The following is a 17,483-nucleotide window of genomic DNA, read 5'->3' on the forward strand; positions in this document are numbered from 1 at the left end:
GATATAGATATTATTTTGCCAAACAATTAATCCATCTGTAACTTAAGTTTGATTACATATACACATCTAGGATTATTAGTGAAGGCACTGAATGATTCAAGCAAACAACAGAACTCAGAGAATAAACATCCCATGAATTGCCAAAAAGGCAAATTGCAAAAGAAAAAAAAAAGGGCCACCTTAGGACTACAACAAAGTGAATCCTTATTCATTCTGTTCTAGACTTATTATCGCTCATTCCATCCATACACGGAAGATGGCAAACAGTTTGCTGAAGATTGCACCTAGAGCGAAAAAAAGAGGGTTGGCAATCTCCCTGAAGATTGCACTAGTCACCAGAGACTATGAAATAAATGAATTGCTGAACTCTCTGATGGAACCATGCTTTTTCTTTCAAAATAGCTTAATATACACCAAGTATAACAAGATCACCTGATATCGCCGAGCTTCTCAGAGACAGTGCCCAGCTTCAGCGCCATAGCACCTGGTACTCAGACATCAGAATTAATTACATACAAGAACAACAAGCAGATGGTCCCAAATGTAAGTTATACACATAAGTTTACAAAGATGTCAAGTCTGTAGAGAGATTTGCAGAAAGCAGAGCAGGTGTTTATCAAAGCAGTCATCCTTGTTGCACAAGTTCTACTTGCCGTGCTGAATGGTATAACTCTAGATAGTCCAAGGCAGGGCGATTCCAAGACCAATCTTGCTCCATTACACGCTTGCACAAGGAGTTAAACCAGTCCGGATCATCAAACCATGCAGAGATTGCTCTGAAATATCCATTATGCAATAAATTGTTCTCTCAGATTGCATAGTTCACGCAGGATATAGACAAAGCTACTTAATGAATAAGACATCATCAGATGCTGAATATGTATCAACCTGTTATCTTTTATTTATATCAAATTAGAGACAAAAATGCCAATCACAATTCATGTTTTGTTATTTGTATAAAAAAATAACCAGAGACAAATTGTGAAAAGAAAAATTGCCAAAAACATAACCCTTCGATCATCAAATAGTGAGTAACGGAAAGAAAGATTGCCACTGAAATATATGGTTGACCTAATACAGGATTGGAAAAAGTCTTCTGTACTATGGGAAAAGAGGTAACCAGAAAAATTCCTTTTTTATTTGTATAGCATGAGCATACATTTTAAAGCCTACTTTTACAGGTATATGCTTCATATAGAAAGAGGGGAGAAAGAGTTTACTGGATGAAGTTTGCTACTTGCCTATTGAGAGCATAATCCACACCATCAGAATCAGCTCTATCAAAGCTAAAACCATTTGGTTCAAGACCCTGTGCTTGAGCTCTCTCTTTATCGTTATCAACATCAAATACAGTGTCATAAAGTCCTACAAAATGCAAATAGTGATAAAAATGAATTCCTATTGATCCAATGAACAATATAAATGTCACATTCATTTTCAGTTTCTAACTTCTTTGTTGCATTACAGTTGCATGAGATGCACTGCATTCTTCACTTTCGCATATCATCATGGATAAAATGATTCATATGCATCAACAAACAAGACCATAATACTAAGTGAGAAATTTTTAGAACTACATGCATCAAATGACAAAATATAGGTTGAAAATCCAGGGATCCCTTTTCATACTATAACAGATCTCTCCAAGAGCCATTGACAGTCCAAATTCACTAACAGTATGCAGTAGGGTGGTGCTAACACTTATGGTCCCTTTGACTTATATTGTTAGCACTGAAAATTTGCCACCTTGGCCAGATGTAGGCAATTGTCTCAATGAATGATCTTGGACCCAAGAATAAAACAAGCTAGTCCTTGAAGCTCTACTAGCTGAGCGTTGTTGTTTCCATCAGAGTCTACAGGCCAAACTAGCTGATCCAATTTTTTTTCTCTCTACCATGTAGTCCAGGCAGGAAAGAGGAATAATTTTTCCTAATCATCCTAAATGCAAAAGATTATACCATTGGTGTGATGTGCCTAATATAATTGAAGTGTGCACATCTACACGTAGTTTACTACATTAGATTTCCATATATATGTTCATATTTAGTTACTTTGTTCATACTGTGTTTTCTGGTGGACTTTGTGTTGAGCTGTTAGTTTACCCCCACGATAGATGTGTAGTTTTGCTAAGTTTGTTTTGTTTGTGAGGTGACATGCTGCTTATTGTTGTTGGCCCTGGACTGGTAAGTCCAGGTTGATACAATATGTGTGCTGTTTTTATTTGTTTTAATGAAACATGGCAATATTGCCTTTTGTCAACAAAAAAAAAGTTTATATTCAGTACCAGCATGCATACGCGTCAAACCAATGGATATCTCCGGAAGCAGCATGCATGCCAGAAATCAATCTCTCTTTCATGCCAGTAACAAATAGGAGATATAGCAGTAATAAGGAAACAGAACAAAAGCAATATTATCACCTCCAGTTTTACGAACAATAGGAATGGAACCGTAGCGCATAGCTATAAGCTGCGTCAGGCCACATGGTTCGAAGAGAGATGGAACAACAATGAAGTCTGCGCCAGCATATATCTAGAATACAGTAATCGTAGAGGTTCAATATATAACGAAGCATTAACATATCTAAGAACTAGATCTTAACTAGTATAGTTAGTCTGTTGTGAAATCTCACCAAATGTGAAAGAGGCTCATCATACTTTAGACAAAGCCGTATGCAGTCACCATGTGAAGAATGCAATTGGTTTGCCAAATTAACAAAATCATTTTGTATACGAGGATCTGGAGCTGAGCCCAGCAAAACAACCTAAAGTCCAAATTTGAAGAATTAGATCAGATAACAAGAAAAGGTAAAAAGTACATCCCAATATATGGAGGGTGGCTCATGGTTTGGGTTTCGTGGGGAAGGGAAGTGGGTGCCTTGGGGCGCACCTGCCCATTGCATTCAAGAGTTCGCAAAATGGCATGCTTGATAAGGTCAATTCCCTTCTGAACTGTCAAGCGAGTAACTATTCCTACTAAAGGATTATTCGTCCTCCTCAATCCAAGCCTCTGCCGCAATGCTTCTTTAGCAGCACTCTTACCTTCCACAACATTCTCTGATGTATAAGAGACCTGAAATGAGATGAACCAAATAACTATATAGGTAACATAAACAACTTTTTGAGTCTTTGACAAAACTTTCCCAACTATAATTTGAGAATGCCAAGTATGAATTGACAGATTTTGCAGCTGGCATTGAACCTTGGCACACTAGGATAATGTTGCTAATATCAAGACTGAAGTATATCTGGATGAAAGAAGGCATTTACATGAAATTTTATACAGCCAGTCAGTATATAAAATTATCTACCTCAATGATTGAAATTTTGGCTCTTGCAACCAAAAAAATATACCTTAAATAAAATTCCTCTAAACTTTGAACAGTCAAGATGAAGTAGAAATAAATCAAATGGACTAAAAGAAAATGATTCAGTACCATCAACAGAGTAGTTCTTGAATTCTTCCTCTTGTGCATTTTTGTTTTCCTCTCCAACCCTAATTCCTCTATTCACACTCCCGTTAGATGATTACTAGAAAATCTATGAGATCATGTTAATCATCCTATTTGCTCTCACCAGTTAAACTGCCACCTTTTTCTGTTTAAGAGACCTCTAAGAGAGTTGTAAGTCAAAAAGCATACAACCTTGAAATTAATCCCGTCTTTGGCAATATAAATGACACTTAATGCTAGTCCATAATGTTTCTAGTCTTCCACTGACTAGGCAAAGGTTTCCAAGAAGTGTGATCACTTTTGCAAACTATGTAGAGAGAGAGAGAGAGAGAGAGAGAGAGAGAGAGAGAGAGAGTTTGTACAGGGATAAAGTTATCATCGTATGGATTCCAGATATCTGGATCAATTCCATTTAAAATACCACGGAACTTGTAAAGGTGAGGAGAAATGGCAGAATGTCCAGAAACTTCTTTTGAATATGTGTGCGACACCTGCAGACAAAATATTGTAGTCATTGAAAATAAGCAAACAAAAGTATGAAATCACAACACAATAAAAATTGTGGTTTATTTAGTTCTATTCAGAATTGTTCATACTGCAATAACAATGAGTCAGGCCATGAAAGCCATACAAACTGCAAACGAGACAAACAATTAACTGATAGAAACAATTAATCCTTGACATGTATCATACATTATAGGTGAAACATAGAACCAATAGAAATTAGCTCCTCCTTAGAAAAGAAACAAGTAAATTACTAACAGTTGTAGCCTTATCAGCATACGTCATCGCCTTGCTGATATGGTGCATCCCAAACTCAAGGTTGTGAATAGTGAAGATAACTCGAGCATTGCTCATCCCATAATGCATGTAGTGCTCCTTAAATAACCATGCAACAGGAGCGCTAGACCAATCATGGCAGTGTAAAATATCCTGTCCACAGAATGGACCATCATTTATATAAATAAAATAGAAAATAAAAAAATAAAATGAACTAATTAAAATTCAAGGAAAGAATTGAAATTTATTTACTTTCCTTTTCTACAGCATACATGTCAAAGGTGGTAAAAAGATCTAGAGACAGCTGACCAAGTAGCTAGATAGTAGAAAGTATGTCTTACAACATATAAATACGGTACTCAAATATATGATGGCCTAAATAATTCAATGAGAATGATGAGCGACAAGCAGAAATATATGGCCTGAATCCTGCATTTATCTTGAAACTTACAGGACGAGATCCTCTTTGGAGGAGAAACTCAAGAGCAGCATGACAAAAGAAACGAAATCTATCCTCATCATTCCTTCCATATATGCATCCAACACAAAACATTCTGCACAAAATATCGGAAGGATGGATTATACAAACTGATCCCAGTGTGTGAGAATGATTTCTCACTTCCATTTTATGCAAGAACATGGCATTCAAATTAATATGTATTCAACTGCTTGCATACGCATCTGCAAAGTGAACTTAGTTTACAGCTATGATATCACAAAGGATTGGCCAGCATATCCATGTTCTCATGTCATTCCTGAAGTTCTTGTATGAGAAATCAAAAGGCTCTATAACAAAATACGTGAATATATGACAGCATTGGATGAAAACTCGATCAAGTGTATAAATGAGGAAAACCTAAGTTATCAAGAAAATATTTGATAGTCTAGGGACTTAGGAACTTAATGCTCTACATAATTAGCTAATGATCAACATCATATATAGTGAATAATCAATGACAACTTTCACGCAATGATTTTTCCAAGGATGACACTTGTGATAATATGTACACTAGAAAAAGAGTAAGAAAGCACAAAAATAAGCAACATGCACGAAAAAAGATAAGTAAATTATGCCTTGTGAAAGTATTATGGTAATATAGCATTATAGCCAACTCTGAGTATATAATTTTAAGGTTCCAAAACTCGGTATCGGGATCGGGATCGGCCATTAGAAAAAATAATATGTATCGGTCGGACTATTTTTAATTACTAAATATTATTCAAAATGCAAAAAAAATTCTGAAAAATTATAAAAAATAAGAAAAAAAAAATTAGTCACATATGGAGCCTAAAAACTAAAGAAAAATTAACTCAAAACTATAATGAATTTTGACTTAAATTAGACAAATTTTTATATTCATAAATTACTATTGTAGGGCAACATGAAGAGAGTGATCTCTTTAAATTGTTGTATTATAGCAATAATAAAAGAAGAAAAAAAGAACTCATTCGAGTTTTTCAAAATGTGGACTAGCCGAAGGGGCTCATCGGATAAGCCGTTGAATAAGCTCAGTGAAATGTGAGAGTGGGACGATAGTGTGTGAGAAATAGAGGATAAAAACTATAAAAAAAACAGTTAATGACATCAATTACTAATGTCTACTAGATTAGATACATTTTAGATTCAACCTGAATCTCAAAAAAATTAATTTAAGCTAATATTATTGTTTTCAGCCTATACGACTGAAACTGGCCGATACGGCCAATCCTAGACCAAAACCAGTCACCATATTGGTTTCGGGTCCAGATCGGGATCACTCATGATCGACCAATTTTGGGATTCATGCATAATTCCTAGTGATATATGAAAAAATATCAAACTAGAATTCAACAAAAGAAGAAGACTCAAAGCACATTAGGCCTAACTAAATATGTGACTCCTCACTCCTGTAACCTAAGCCCCCATTTATTTCAAGAATAATTTTTTTCTTATTCTAAAATACAATCTTATTCCAAAATAAGGGCTAAATATTATAATAGCCATTTTTATAAAAATTGTAAATACGAGATCCTTAAGATTTCAAGTTCTATGAGTGATCTCCACAAAATAGCCAATAATAAGAAACAATGTTTTTTTGAAAGGGAAACTTGACGGGCTTCTAAATCCTTTTTAAACATAACTGGAATAGTGTGGAAATTCCGAAATTTTAGAGATATTATTCCTGTCGTCATGCAGGAATAAATAGGAATAAAATAAATCAGGGATTGATGTAAATTATTTGTTTCCTTTTTTTTCATTCATTCAAACTTGTATATATTCATGTAATGTATTGTTTCACAGTGAATAAGATTGACCTAAAACCTTTCTCCTCTCTCTTTCTGCAAATAGACATGATAAAAAAGAGCCTAAAGCTAAAATGAGTTGATTTAATTCTATCAGCAATCTGCTAAACCTTCAAGATAAACTAAATGATACAAGATAGAGAGAAAAAACATAAACCATTATGTTAATCTTTCTTACAAGAATGTTAAGAAAGAGAAACTATAAAAGGAACATAGCTTGATGCATAGTAAAACAAAATGTTGCCACTTACCCATTCTCAGGCTCTAAAAAGTAAACAGAAAGGCCTTCAACCTTTCCAAACCAAACTTTAACTTCTGTTTCACGCAAAGCAAAAGTTTGACGGAAATGAAAGCCCTCCACCTACATTGCATGAAATATACTCTGGCAATTAAGCATGACCCACGCATGAACAAGAGGAAAAATGTTTGGAAAGGAATAATTTACAATAAATACATATGGGAGGGCAAAGGAGAAAAGGTTAAGAAAAAAAATGCATCCAAGATGCCAGTTTTCCTACAAATGGCCTGGGCAGGGCAAGATGTTTGTGCAACCTTGCCCTTCCATATTGAAAAAGATTCTTAAAAAAGCAAAAGATAATGAGAAGTAGAGCATAAAGTTGTTAGATAATTGGAAAAGCTAACATTCAGATTCAAATATAGTAGTCCTAAAGGATCTAAAAGGAACAAGAAGTATATAAATATTTCTGTACGAATAACAGGTCATCATATATGAAAATGGATGGTAAACAAAGTAGTCAATACTCATATATACATGCTTTAAACATGGCGACAGGCCTTCATCAAAGTAAACAACTTCAGGAAAGAAGGTTGAAAAGATTAGACCAAATGAGAATAGTTTTCGACTTTTCATAGTCTCACTAAATCTAAACCTTTACCATAGCTAAACAGCCAATAAATTATCACCATGACCTAATTGTACAGATATATGTTAACATCAGTGATTCTGATAAGCAAGGTTCCCACCATTTTTGGCGATCCTAATCCCATCCCAATGAGGTATCGGCTGGATCAACCAAAACAACCCAATGAGGAACTCATCTCATCTCTCGAAACACCCGCGCAAAGTCCTCCTCTGATGACCCAACAAAATAGAAGTCCAGCAAGCTCCTCTTCCAATGGATCCAGCGACACCACACTCCGACGATCTTGGTAAGACCTTTTCTCTCTTTTCAATTTTTTTGGATATCTTTCTCTCTCTCCCCAACGACCTCCCCACTCCGTCTCTTCCTCCGGTGACCTCTCCACCTCGCTCTCCTCTCTTCCTCTCCGTTCAGCAATGGAGAGGAAGAGAGAGAGAGAGAGAGAGAGAGAGAGAGAGAGAGAGAGAGAGAGAGAGAGAGAGAGAGAGAGAGAGAGAGAGAGAGAGAGAGAGAGAGAGAGAATTAAATCAAAAGGTAAATTAAAAATAGTATGGAGTGTCATAGCACACAGCTTGAGTAAGTGCATCTACAATCAGATCTACTTATGCTCTTCAAAAGAAAAATGCATCTATTAAGTTAAAATTGAAGTGACGTTAGGAGCCTTATTGCTCTGCGATTCGCATAAAATAGATTTATCAAGTATTCTATAATAGATCTTGAGAAACCAATAACAAAAGATTATACAGTTAAGGGGTATGAGTTCTCAACTTCGCTTGCATAGATATATTACTCTACCTAATAGTATAGAAACAAAGATTCAGAAAACACATAGTGCATAAATATTTGGATATGCCCTCATTTAGGAGCAAGAGCTTATCAACACACAAAAGGTAAAATAGGGAAAACCTTCAGATCAAAGGAGAGTGCTGTAACTCACATTGCTAAGGTTCAAACAGTCATACTTTGGAAGAATGATGTCAACATTGTGGCCTAAATCTTTAACAGCACGAGAAAGACTTGTAACTACATCACCAAGGCCTCCAACCTACAAATAATTTGGAAATGGACAGTAGAGAATTACGAAGTTAAATACAAAAAACAAATTGATCTGATAAGGCTGGTATTTGATGTATAAAAGATATCTGATGAAAGAGTAGTACAATATCCAAAAGAAGCAAACTAAGCACCTATTGAACAATCAAGGTCTGACACATGGTTAAACAAAATATTAGAAAATATAAACTGTTAGAAACATTTATAGGACCTAATTGTACAATAATGAGATTTTAAAATGCACATAAATAAATAATGCAGCAAACTAGGCCACTAACATAAACATAGAAGGTAGCATACAGAACCTAGGCATCTTCTTCCCTTTTCATCTCCTTTGTATGCGTCGCATATATGTTAATAAATGTTGACCAATTACCAAGGTAGTCTTAGGTGGCATACCCTTATTAAAGGCCTAGATGGAACATTAGGCTTCTTGGCTAGTGCCTCGAAGTAAAAAAAAGCTCTTTTGCATACACAAGATATGTTGTAGTCTATCTAATTAATATCTTTAGCAGCAATGCTTTTGCTTAACAGAAGGCATGGACATCAAAATATGACACTTTCTAAAAAACCAAACAACCGTAGACATAACCAATGTAAGTGCTTTAGGTCCTGAATTGGGACAGTAGTATTTCATAAAAGAAATGAGGGAAAAGGCAATGAAACAACTTGTGCAACGTAAAATTCAAACAGCACACATTCATTACATATACTCGCTGCTGCACATGATAGCTGATTTCACTCATTTAGCAGATATTTCTTCTATTCATCGTTATGTAATTTTGTGACAGATTCTCATGAATACTACAAAAATAGAAGACCTTAAGATTGCATTACCTATCAAGTCACAGGGATTTAATTCTATAGTTATTATAGGGGTTGATATGAAACAAAGTAAGACCCTAGAGATTGGTATCAGTTATTTGTTTCCATGGAAACTTTAAATTACAAAAACCAGTGAGCCCTGTTTATCATTAGAACAGACCAGATTATGTTCTTTTCTATCAGATGAAAATAATCAGTTAAATCGGATTCAATTCACACACTTTAGCATTCTGAAATCCAATTTGTATATCATCCAACCAGGTAGTGCTAGATAATCTCAATCATAGATCGGAAGATTTTTCAAATCGGTAGTCACTGTTTCATTGAAGAATGTTAGATTAAATTATGGCGTTCAATATTTGTTTGTGGATGAAAGTTAAACCTTAAAAGCAGAAAGATATTAAACTTCTTCTGATTACCTTTGCAATAGGTGCCATTTCAACAGCAATATGAACAATGTGCATGGGGGGTTCCTTCAGGATTCCCCCAAAAACAGGAATATGGTAGTCCATGCCATTTCTGTTGTCATAAATTCCACCATCTTCTCTTTCAGAGAAAACGAAGTCCATCATATAGGCATCCATTGGCACCTTAACTGGAGAAGGAAATGCCACTTCATGTCTTCAGCTTAAGACCATAATATTTCTAAGATGTGAATGCTAGTTGAGTATTTATAGACATAAAAGAGGGAAGGAATTGGACTACAATGTGATGGGTGGAATATGAGGAGCACCCAAATAGATAAAGTGATGAAAGATTATCTAATATGACATTCTTTAAGAACTAAAAAAAGATAAAATTGTTAAAGTTGCATCCAAATAGATAATACAGAAAAACTCAAGAAGTGTCAGTATTCATATAACTTTCACCTGTTGCACTTAGATGTGAACCATTCCCAGCATTCCCCATCTTCTGGGGTTGTAAGGAGCCATTGTGGTGAGTCCAGCGGTTGAATGAACATCTAAACCAAACTTCAGGCTTCCCACTTAAAACTGTGTTGGAGGGGTTATATAAAACTGCAACGGTGCTTCCAGCTCGTACTTCAAGTGGTTTGGTATACACTACATGTTTCTGGGATAACAAAAACATTCTCATTGTTCTTTCCTTTGTCTCAGCTTTCATCCTTGCAACTTTCTCAGCCTGTGGAAACCAAAAAGATTAATATGACTTGAAAGTTCCTTTTGTTTGTAGTGAAAATGAAACCAAAAGCACTGGATTTTTATTTCAGACAGAGTATCACTTCTGAATATATATACTCTTTAGACTGACCTTTCTGTGCACAGCCTCCTTCAATTTTCTCTCCTCCTGAAGCTTTCTATAAATTCTGTTTTCTTCTTCAACCCAGAACAGTTCTTCAGACATACAATTGGAAACGATGGCATGGAAATCCTGGAAGCAATTGTTATCATACAGTTTTGCCTTCTGCGGTGGTCCATCAGCAAAAACCCAGTCCAGAACAATCGCCCAGCTGGGCACAACAACTGCATAGGAGGTAGACATTAATTAAAATACTAACTTTGCACAAAAGAATGGTTCAGAAAGCTACTAAAACAAAAAGAAGAGCACAACATAGAATAAATACAGTTCACTATTTTTCAACAAATAGAGTTAGAGCGTTAGACTGCCTTTCTTTCAAGCCAAGTGGATATCTATTAAAGACATATAATAAGAAAACTTGAAATAAGTTAATGAAAGTTTCAAACACTACATACATGGCATCATTAAACCAAGCAAGTTAGCTACATGTTAGCTTGACATTCCACAGTTATTTTCCCAAGTATACACTTAGTGTGCCATGCATTTTATCAAGAAGATTAGTAGAATGTTTCATGGCTCTGCTTTTCTCGAATCGAAAAGTATTGCTTGATTCATCTAGCATCTTTATGTCATCTCCATAACCTATTATCCCTCAAGCACTTATAGACCACATTAGGTACTATAAGAATTTAATATGAGATGCAATTTTTGGTGGACTTCATCAAGTTGTACCTTCAGAAGTTCACATATCTCTTCTTATAGTGAGATAGTTTTGCTTTTCTCTGCTAGACTATACAGACTACTGAATTCATTTCCTATGAAGAAAAGCAAGTGTCTCTCACCTTGTCTTAGTTCCTAGTAATAAGTATACCAATGATGGCGCGCCAATGGTTGCATGGCACATTGCACAGGGTGTGCCAGTGGTACACCCCCGTGCCGAGCTGTGCTAATCCATGCCAACCTGCACAAGTGCATGCCGACCGTGCCGCTCCAGTACAGATTGTGTGATATTCAAAACGGATTATATTGATCTGAAATGGATCAATTAGAGTAGTAAATCTAAAATATTCTTTTAGGCTTTTTTTTATCATGTAAAGCCCATATTTTTAATTTTTTTTCTATTTCTATCAATCAAATTGTCATTTCTTAACAAACATGATATATCATGTGAAACCCAACATTTTTAACTTTTTTTATTTTTATCAATCATTATTAATCAACTTTAGATATCATGAACTGTGCTCATAAGATACGAGTTTATCATCATCATTACCATCCATCATATCAATTATATCCATCAAAGCCACAACACATTTATTATACTCCATATCTATAATTTGTATATGCTTATAATGTGTCTGCGTTGATCATTTTTATACATGTTCAATATCTATATCTATATCATAAAAAAATTATAAAATTCATACTTATATAAAGACTATGTGAGACATTACAACGAACAATACTATCAATGAATGAGTTTTAAAAATTATAGACAATATTTAATACAACATTCTCGTGTTATTCTTGTGCCGACAAATGAAGTTTTTCACCCTACTCGTTGTTCTACATTCAACTAAATATTAATTTTAACTATTAAACTATTATCAAATAATATTATGTGTTCAATTAATTATGGAGTATTCAATCATTAATATTAGTTTTAATAAATATATTGAATAATATTATGCATTGAATAATATTTATATATTTAACTATTGTTATATCTTTAATAAAAATAGATCATTTACAAAAATATTCTAAACATAAAGACTTTAATCTAGATTTCAATACATATATTCAAACAAAAATTGACGTGCCGAAAACTTAAAAACATCTTTAAATATCCTAAATTTTTTATTAAAAATATGTTAAAGGCGTGTCGAGGGCATGCATGTTGGCATGTGCCTTCGGCACAATCATTGTTGAAGTATCCATAGCACCTACAAAGTAAGGAAACTCTTGTATAAATGACCATAAGTCCACAATGTGGAACAAGCTTAAGTGCAAGATTGTACTAAAAAAAGTAGGATAAATAATATACTATCAGTCAGCTTGAAATGGCTGTTGTATTTATGTTGAAATAGTTATCTTACACTTAAAGACACAAATCTTATTTCACACAAAGCTTAAATATGTACCGTCTGCATACCACCAATCATCATTGTCCTTTGAAGGAAAAAGTCTTTCAACAACAGACAAGCCATCACTCCAGCTGTTATGTCCCCCATGAATCCAGATTTCTGTGGCATGTTCCAGCGGACGAGAGCTTCGGTTGTAGTGTACTCTTATATTGTCCCCGCCTTCGAATATATTAGGTTCTATGTACCACACATTTCCAAGAGATGTCCTGGCAAACTGCATAACACAGTGCAGAGCTTCTCGCTTTTTCTCAGCATCAACCTTTGCTTGTGCTCTGTCAGCTTCATTTGCAGCCTTCTCCTCTTCTTTTCGCCGCTGCTCTTCAGCCAGCCTTTCCCTTTCAGCTTGTTCTGCAGCAAGTTTTTCACGTTCCTTTCTTGTCTCTTCAAGAAAGAAATCTTCAAATGAACCTTCATCCATTGTACCTTCCACAGGTACAAAAAAATCTCTTGAATCATTATTCTCATAAACATCACCACCATTAAAAAACACAAAATCTATCCTGTATGCCTCCTTTGGTACATAAAGTTGGCAAGACCACCAATCCCCTGGAAGACCTGTTTTCTGCAACTTTTCCACAAAGAGGTTCCACCTCCAACCATTGAATGCGCCCTTAATCAGAATTTCAGGTTCATCTCTCAATGCAGAAAAGCTACGGTTCAAGAAAACTTCAATAACATGATCAGACTTTGCTAATTTTGGGATGACAAATACTTTGTTGCCTCTTGTAAAGTTTTCTTTAGCAAGCTCCTCTAACAGCCTCAGATCAAACTCAACTTCATAACTTTGTCCTTCAACATGCTCTAATTTATCTACTTGTCTTAAAGCTGCATTGCTTGAGGATCTTGACTCTGGATCAAACGCAGTTTCTTGTACTTCACCAACTCTAATTTCATTAGCAAATTCAGCACTCGAAAATGCACAACTAATGTCAGAACTTCCAGCTCCTCTTTCTTTAGGATCACTCTGATATTTCCTTTGGGTAAATATTCCCTCCTGTGGTCTCCATGCATATCCTTTGGGAGTAGAGTCTTTAGTCTTGGTAAGAAAGATTCTCCTTGGGCACATACTAGAATAGCCTGCAGAAAAAAAAATAGAGAAGTTAGGGGAAAAAGCAGGACAAGAGATTAACTTCAAAAGGCATATACTTACCTGAACCTGCTATCATACAATGCGCGAGTCTGTTTCTTGTGAACCCCTTGTGATGTATCATAAACTGAAGGAATAGAGAAGTTTAAACAAAGAATTTATTAGGAAAAATGACGCTTAACAACAAGATAAGATCTAGGTGATTCTGCATTAGTATAATTAGTACGATTAGCATCAAATCTCCTATTTGGCCATTTAAGATGACCAGTATACACCACTAGATGATACACTTCTGAAAAACAAAAAGGTGAGGGAACACACAGATTACCGCCCATCATACTTAATCCATTTCCCCACTGAATTAAACAACCTTATAGGTAGACTAACAGGTTGTCATCAGCTTCCACCACAATAAACAATGAATCCAGCAAGAAGAATGCACCAACTAAACGCCTAGACCTCCAATAACAATTTTTAAGAAACCAAGCATTACCAAAATGCAAGGCAGCGAGCATAAAGAAAAGGGAATTAAATCTACTACTACAGTCTACAGACGACAGTTTCCATCAATCTAATCAAGCCAAACTCCAAAATTGTGACTAATTCGTAGTTGATTGCCCTTGTCAAAATACGCGATTCCAAAGCCCAGAAAAGAATGGAAATCCAAAGGTAGAAGCTTTCATGGATGAAACCAATCTAAGCCAGCAAGCAAATCAGACAGACCAAGAAAAAGAGAACCCAAACCGCAAAGATGAAGCTTAAGAGCCAAAAAAAGGAAAATAAAAACTGAAGTAAAAGGTACTCACTTGGCCGAAGGGACCAATGATCGACCTAATCCTATAGCGGGTTCGTCCTGGAGGTGGGCCCTCGCAAAACGAAGGCCTCCATGGATGTAGAGCTATCTCCATTAGTGCTGCTCGCTCGCTCTCTCTCTCTCTCTCTCTCTCCCTCTCCCTCTCCGAAGCTTCTAGTTCACTCCAGAACCTACTCTCACAGTAAACATGGAACTACGTAAAGGTAGGGAAAACAAATAAAAAATAATGTAGGGTCTTTTGTGCATATCACTACGACCTTTCGAACGGGAAACGGGGAAATCCTCCTCTTCATTCTACTTAACTCCGCTCTCCCAAGAGAAAAAGCTACATGAGGGTAGTTCAGTCAGAAAATTAAAACAGTTATAAACAATGAGTTAGTTTTTGTTTTTGCAAATAAACCTGAAAAGGGTGATATCAATGTGCAAATATCTTTAAAAAGACGAGGTTTTCTTTTTGCAATAATTAAAGTGCAAGTGATGTATGCAAAAAAAAAAAGAAATGGAAAATCAATCACGTTTAGATAACTACACGTGGATGGACTACATCTCCGGATCTTTCTCAACCGTACAAATGGGTAGATGAAGCTTATCATATATTCCAATTGGTACAAACAACCATCAGAATCTCGCGAGGCTTATATACTTAAATTCTACATATGCTGAGGATTCCTGCAATGTTTTCGATCCAAAAGATTGGACCTACTATAAATTTCATCAACTGATCTGCGACTCCTTGTGCCATTCAGCAGTTTGATTGGATGCTTCACTTGCACAAGAAAATATTGTTACTAAGTTTGCATGACTGCACAACCTATCAATTGTAGAGACAATCATGAATAATCCAACCAACCCACTGCAACTTTCTGGAGTAAAAATATAAAATCACAACTAAACATAAAATGCACTCAATTAGTATATTTGGAGCAAAATCTGACAAGCAAAACATGCCGCCGCAGATAGGAAGAGCAAAATGAGCTGCATATGAACCATATCAGACCATGTACTCACTATGTTTAATTGAGAGAAAGAAATTGCTGTTCTTGTAAAATTAAAAATTTGCAGAGAAGCAATAATAGAAGAGCATGCTAGGTGTATCAACAATAGTAGGATATTTCTCAGCCAAGAGATATTCTGTAGGCAAATATGCAACCTCTAGTGATTGCTGGTACCATTTTGCATGAAAGACTAGTGTGCAAAGAAAACTTCCTATGACTTTTCAAATGAACATGACAGGAAATAGTAAAGCCAAACAGATGTAGACTAAATAAATCTTAGTGGTTCATAAGCTTATCCAGCAAAATCTCATGCAGAAATTTTATGATCTAATAAGCATGTAGCTGAACTTATTAGATAAGGTAGCAGAACCATTTAGGCAGAACATCCTACATTATCAAGGTAGTGCTATTTATACATGCTTCAAATTTATTAAGGAAATCAGCACTATAGGTTGGTGGGACATTTAAGCCACTTTCTGGTGCACAATGATGCATTTGCACAAGTCAAATATGAAAGATCACACTTTAAGTATAATCCACAATCCTAATCAACAAGCAACAGTGATTGTAACACAAATCCACATCAATCAAGTAAAAAACTGTAAATGTATGGTCAGGGTATAACGTACTAGCTTGTTCAGCTGTAATGTCATGTGCAAAATACTATCTCATTTACCACCATCAAGCACAACCAATAGACTAAATTAGTGACTGATTAAGAAAAAGACAAGTTGTTAAATCTCTTCTATTTGTGTTTGTTAAAAAAAATTCTTGCATCTGTTTAAATATATAAGCTATAGAACCGATGCAATATAAGAGCTTGAAGGCACTCAGCACTTTGGCTATGATTTACCGGTGAAAGAAGCTTGCTTGGTTATGGCAATAGTAATATTAAATTTAATGAAACACCAATTGGAAATTCAGCAACAAGCACAGCAGCATTTGTTTTGTAGGAACTAGGAAAGGGCATTGTTACTATCCAAAGGAAACAATTCCACTGTATACAGGCAAATATCCTGCACATATTCAAACTGATATAAAGTACTTAGATCTTATATAGTACATTACAAACACCTGAACAACACCAGAAAAGGCAAAGAAATGAACTACAGGAAAAGATTTTTAAAAAAATGGTACAACCAAGCCTATGGTCACCTCCAATTTGGAGCTAAAGTATTATTGAGCATAAGAACAAGTAGCATGTAATTAGCCCGAAGAGACATGGAAGCCATAAACAGTTAGACAGCATTGGCCTATTCAGTCATACGAGCATAACTAGTAAACGGTATCATGCTACAAGCCTACAAAAATACAAATGTACATCAATTTCAAGAACTTAAAAGCAATGAACTTGACGAAATATTTAAGGAACCAATGTTAGTGTGACAGCAAAAATTTGCATTAGATATCCTGGAATTGTAGAACCAATCAGCTGTATTATCCAATATTCATATAAGACAGCAATAACATTAAGCAAACTTCAGGCTATATGTCCAGAAAATATAAGAAACGGATAGCGTGTGACCATCTCATGGTTTAAAGGACATTCGCAGCAGAAGATAACCTAATTAATTGATTAAATTTTCCTTGCCTGAATGTAAACCAAGCTTTGATTACTCAATAATATCCATCAAAGATGCGACAGCTTGTTAGGGTGAAAACTGAGACACCATTGTGCAAAAGAAATCTGAACAGAACGAAGAATGCAACACCTTAGAACACTCTTTTTAGGCATCATCAGCATTTCTTCAAACTCATTAGTTAAAGCTCTCTTTTTTCATGAACCTTTAAGCAATGACAGTTAGATCTTCCATTAAGATCCCCGTAAAGATCACAGTTTGACCATCTCCGCATTATATGAGTACGAAAAAGTAAACAAAAAAGAACCCTAAAACTCTAAAGTCATCATACAAG

At 35.4% G+C, this 17,483-nt stretch overlaps 1 protein-coding gene across 2 annotated transcripts; it reads right to left on the reverse strand.

The window, feature by feature from the left end:
• Positions 1 to 114: 114 nt before the first annotated feature.
• Positions 115 to 14,847, reverse strand: LOC140789700 (starch synthase 3, chloroplastic/amyloplastic-like). Of its 2 annotated transcripts, XM_073139494.1 has the most exons (16): positions 14,567 to 14,847; positions 13,824 to 13,887; positions 12,671 to 13,750; positions 10,542 to 10,753; positions 10,142 to 10,412; positions 9,692 to 9,867; positions 8,332 to 8,439; positions 6,765 to 6,874; positions 4,682 to 4,784; positions 4,213 to 4,383; positions 3,813 to 3,941; positions 2,889 to 3,071; positions 2,632 to 2,763; positions 2,420 to 2,531; positions 1,242 to 1,365; positions 115 to 776 (listed from the first exon to the last, which is right to left on the reverse strand). In XM_073139494.1, exons 1-16 carry the CDS (start codon positions 14,666 to 14,668, stop codon positions 626 to 628), a joined length of 3,228 nt encoding a protein of 1,075 aa, XP_072995595.1. In that variant the 5' UTR covers positions 14,669 to 14,847; the 3' UTR covers positions 115 to 625. The 2 variants fall into 2 exon arrangements, with proteins under 2 accessions (XP_072995595.1, XP_072995596.1); XM_073139495.1 differs by lacking the exon at positions 1,242 to 1,365.
• Positions 14,848 to 17,483: the final 2,636 nt, after the last annotated feature.

Source organism: Typha latifolia, chromosome 5 (genome assembly GCF_019914945.1).
Source record: "Typha latifolia isolate L0001 chromosome 5, TyphaL0001v2, whole genome shotgun sequence".
In the NCBI taxonomy this organism is placed as follows: domain Eukaryota; kingdom Viridiplantae; phylum Streptophyta; class Magnoliopsida; order Poales; family Typhaceae; genus Typha; species Typha latifolia.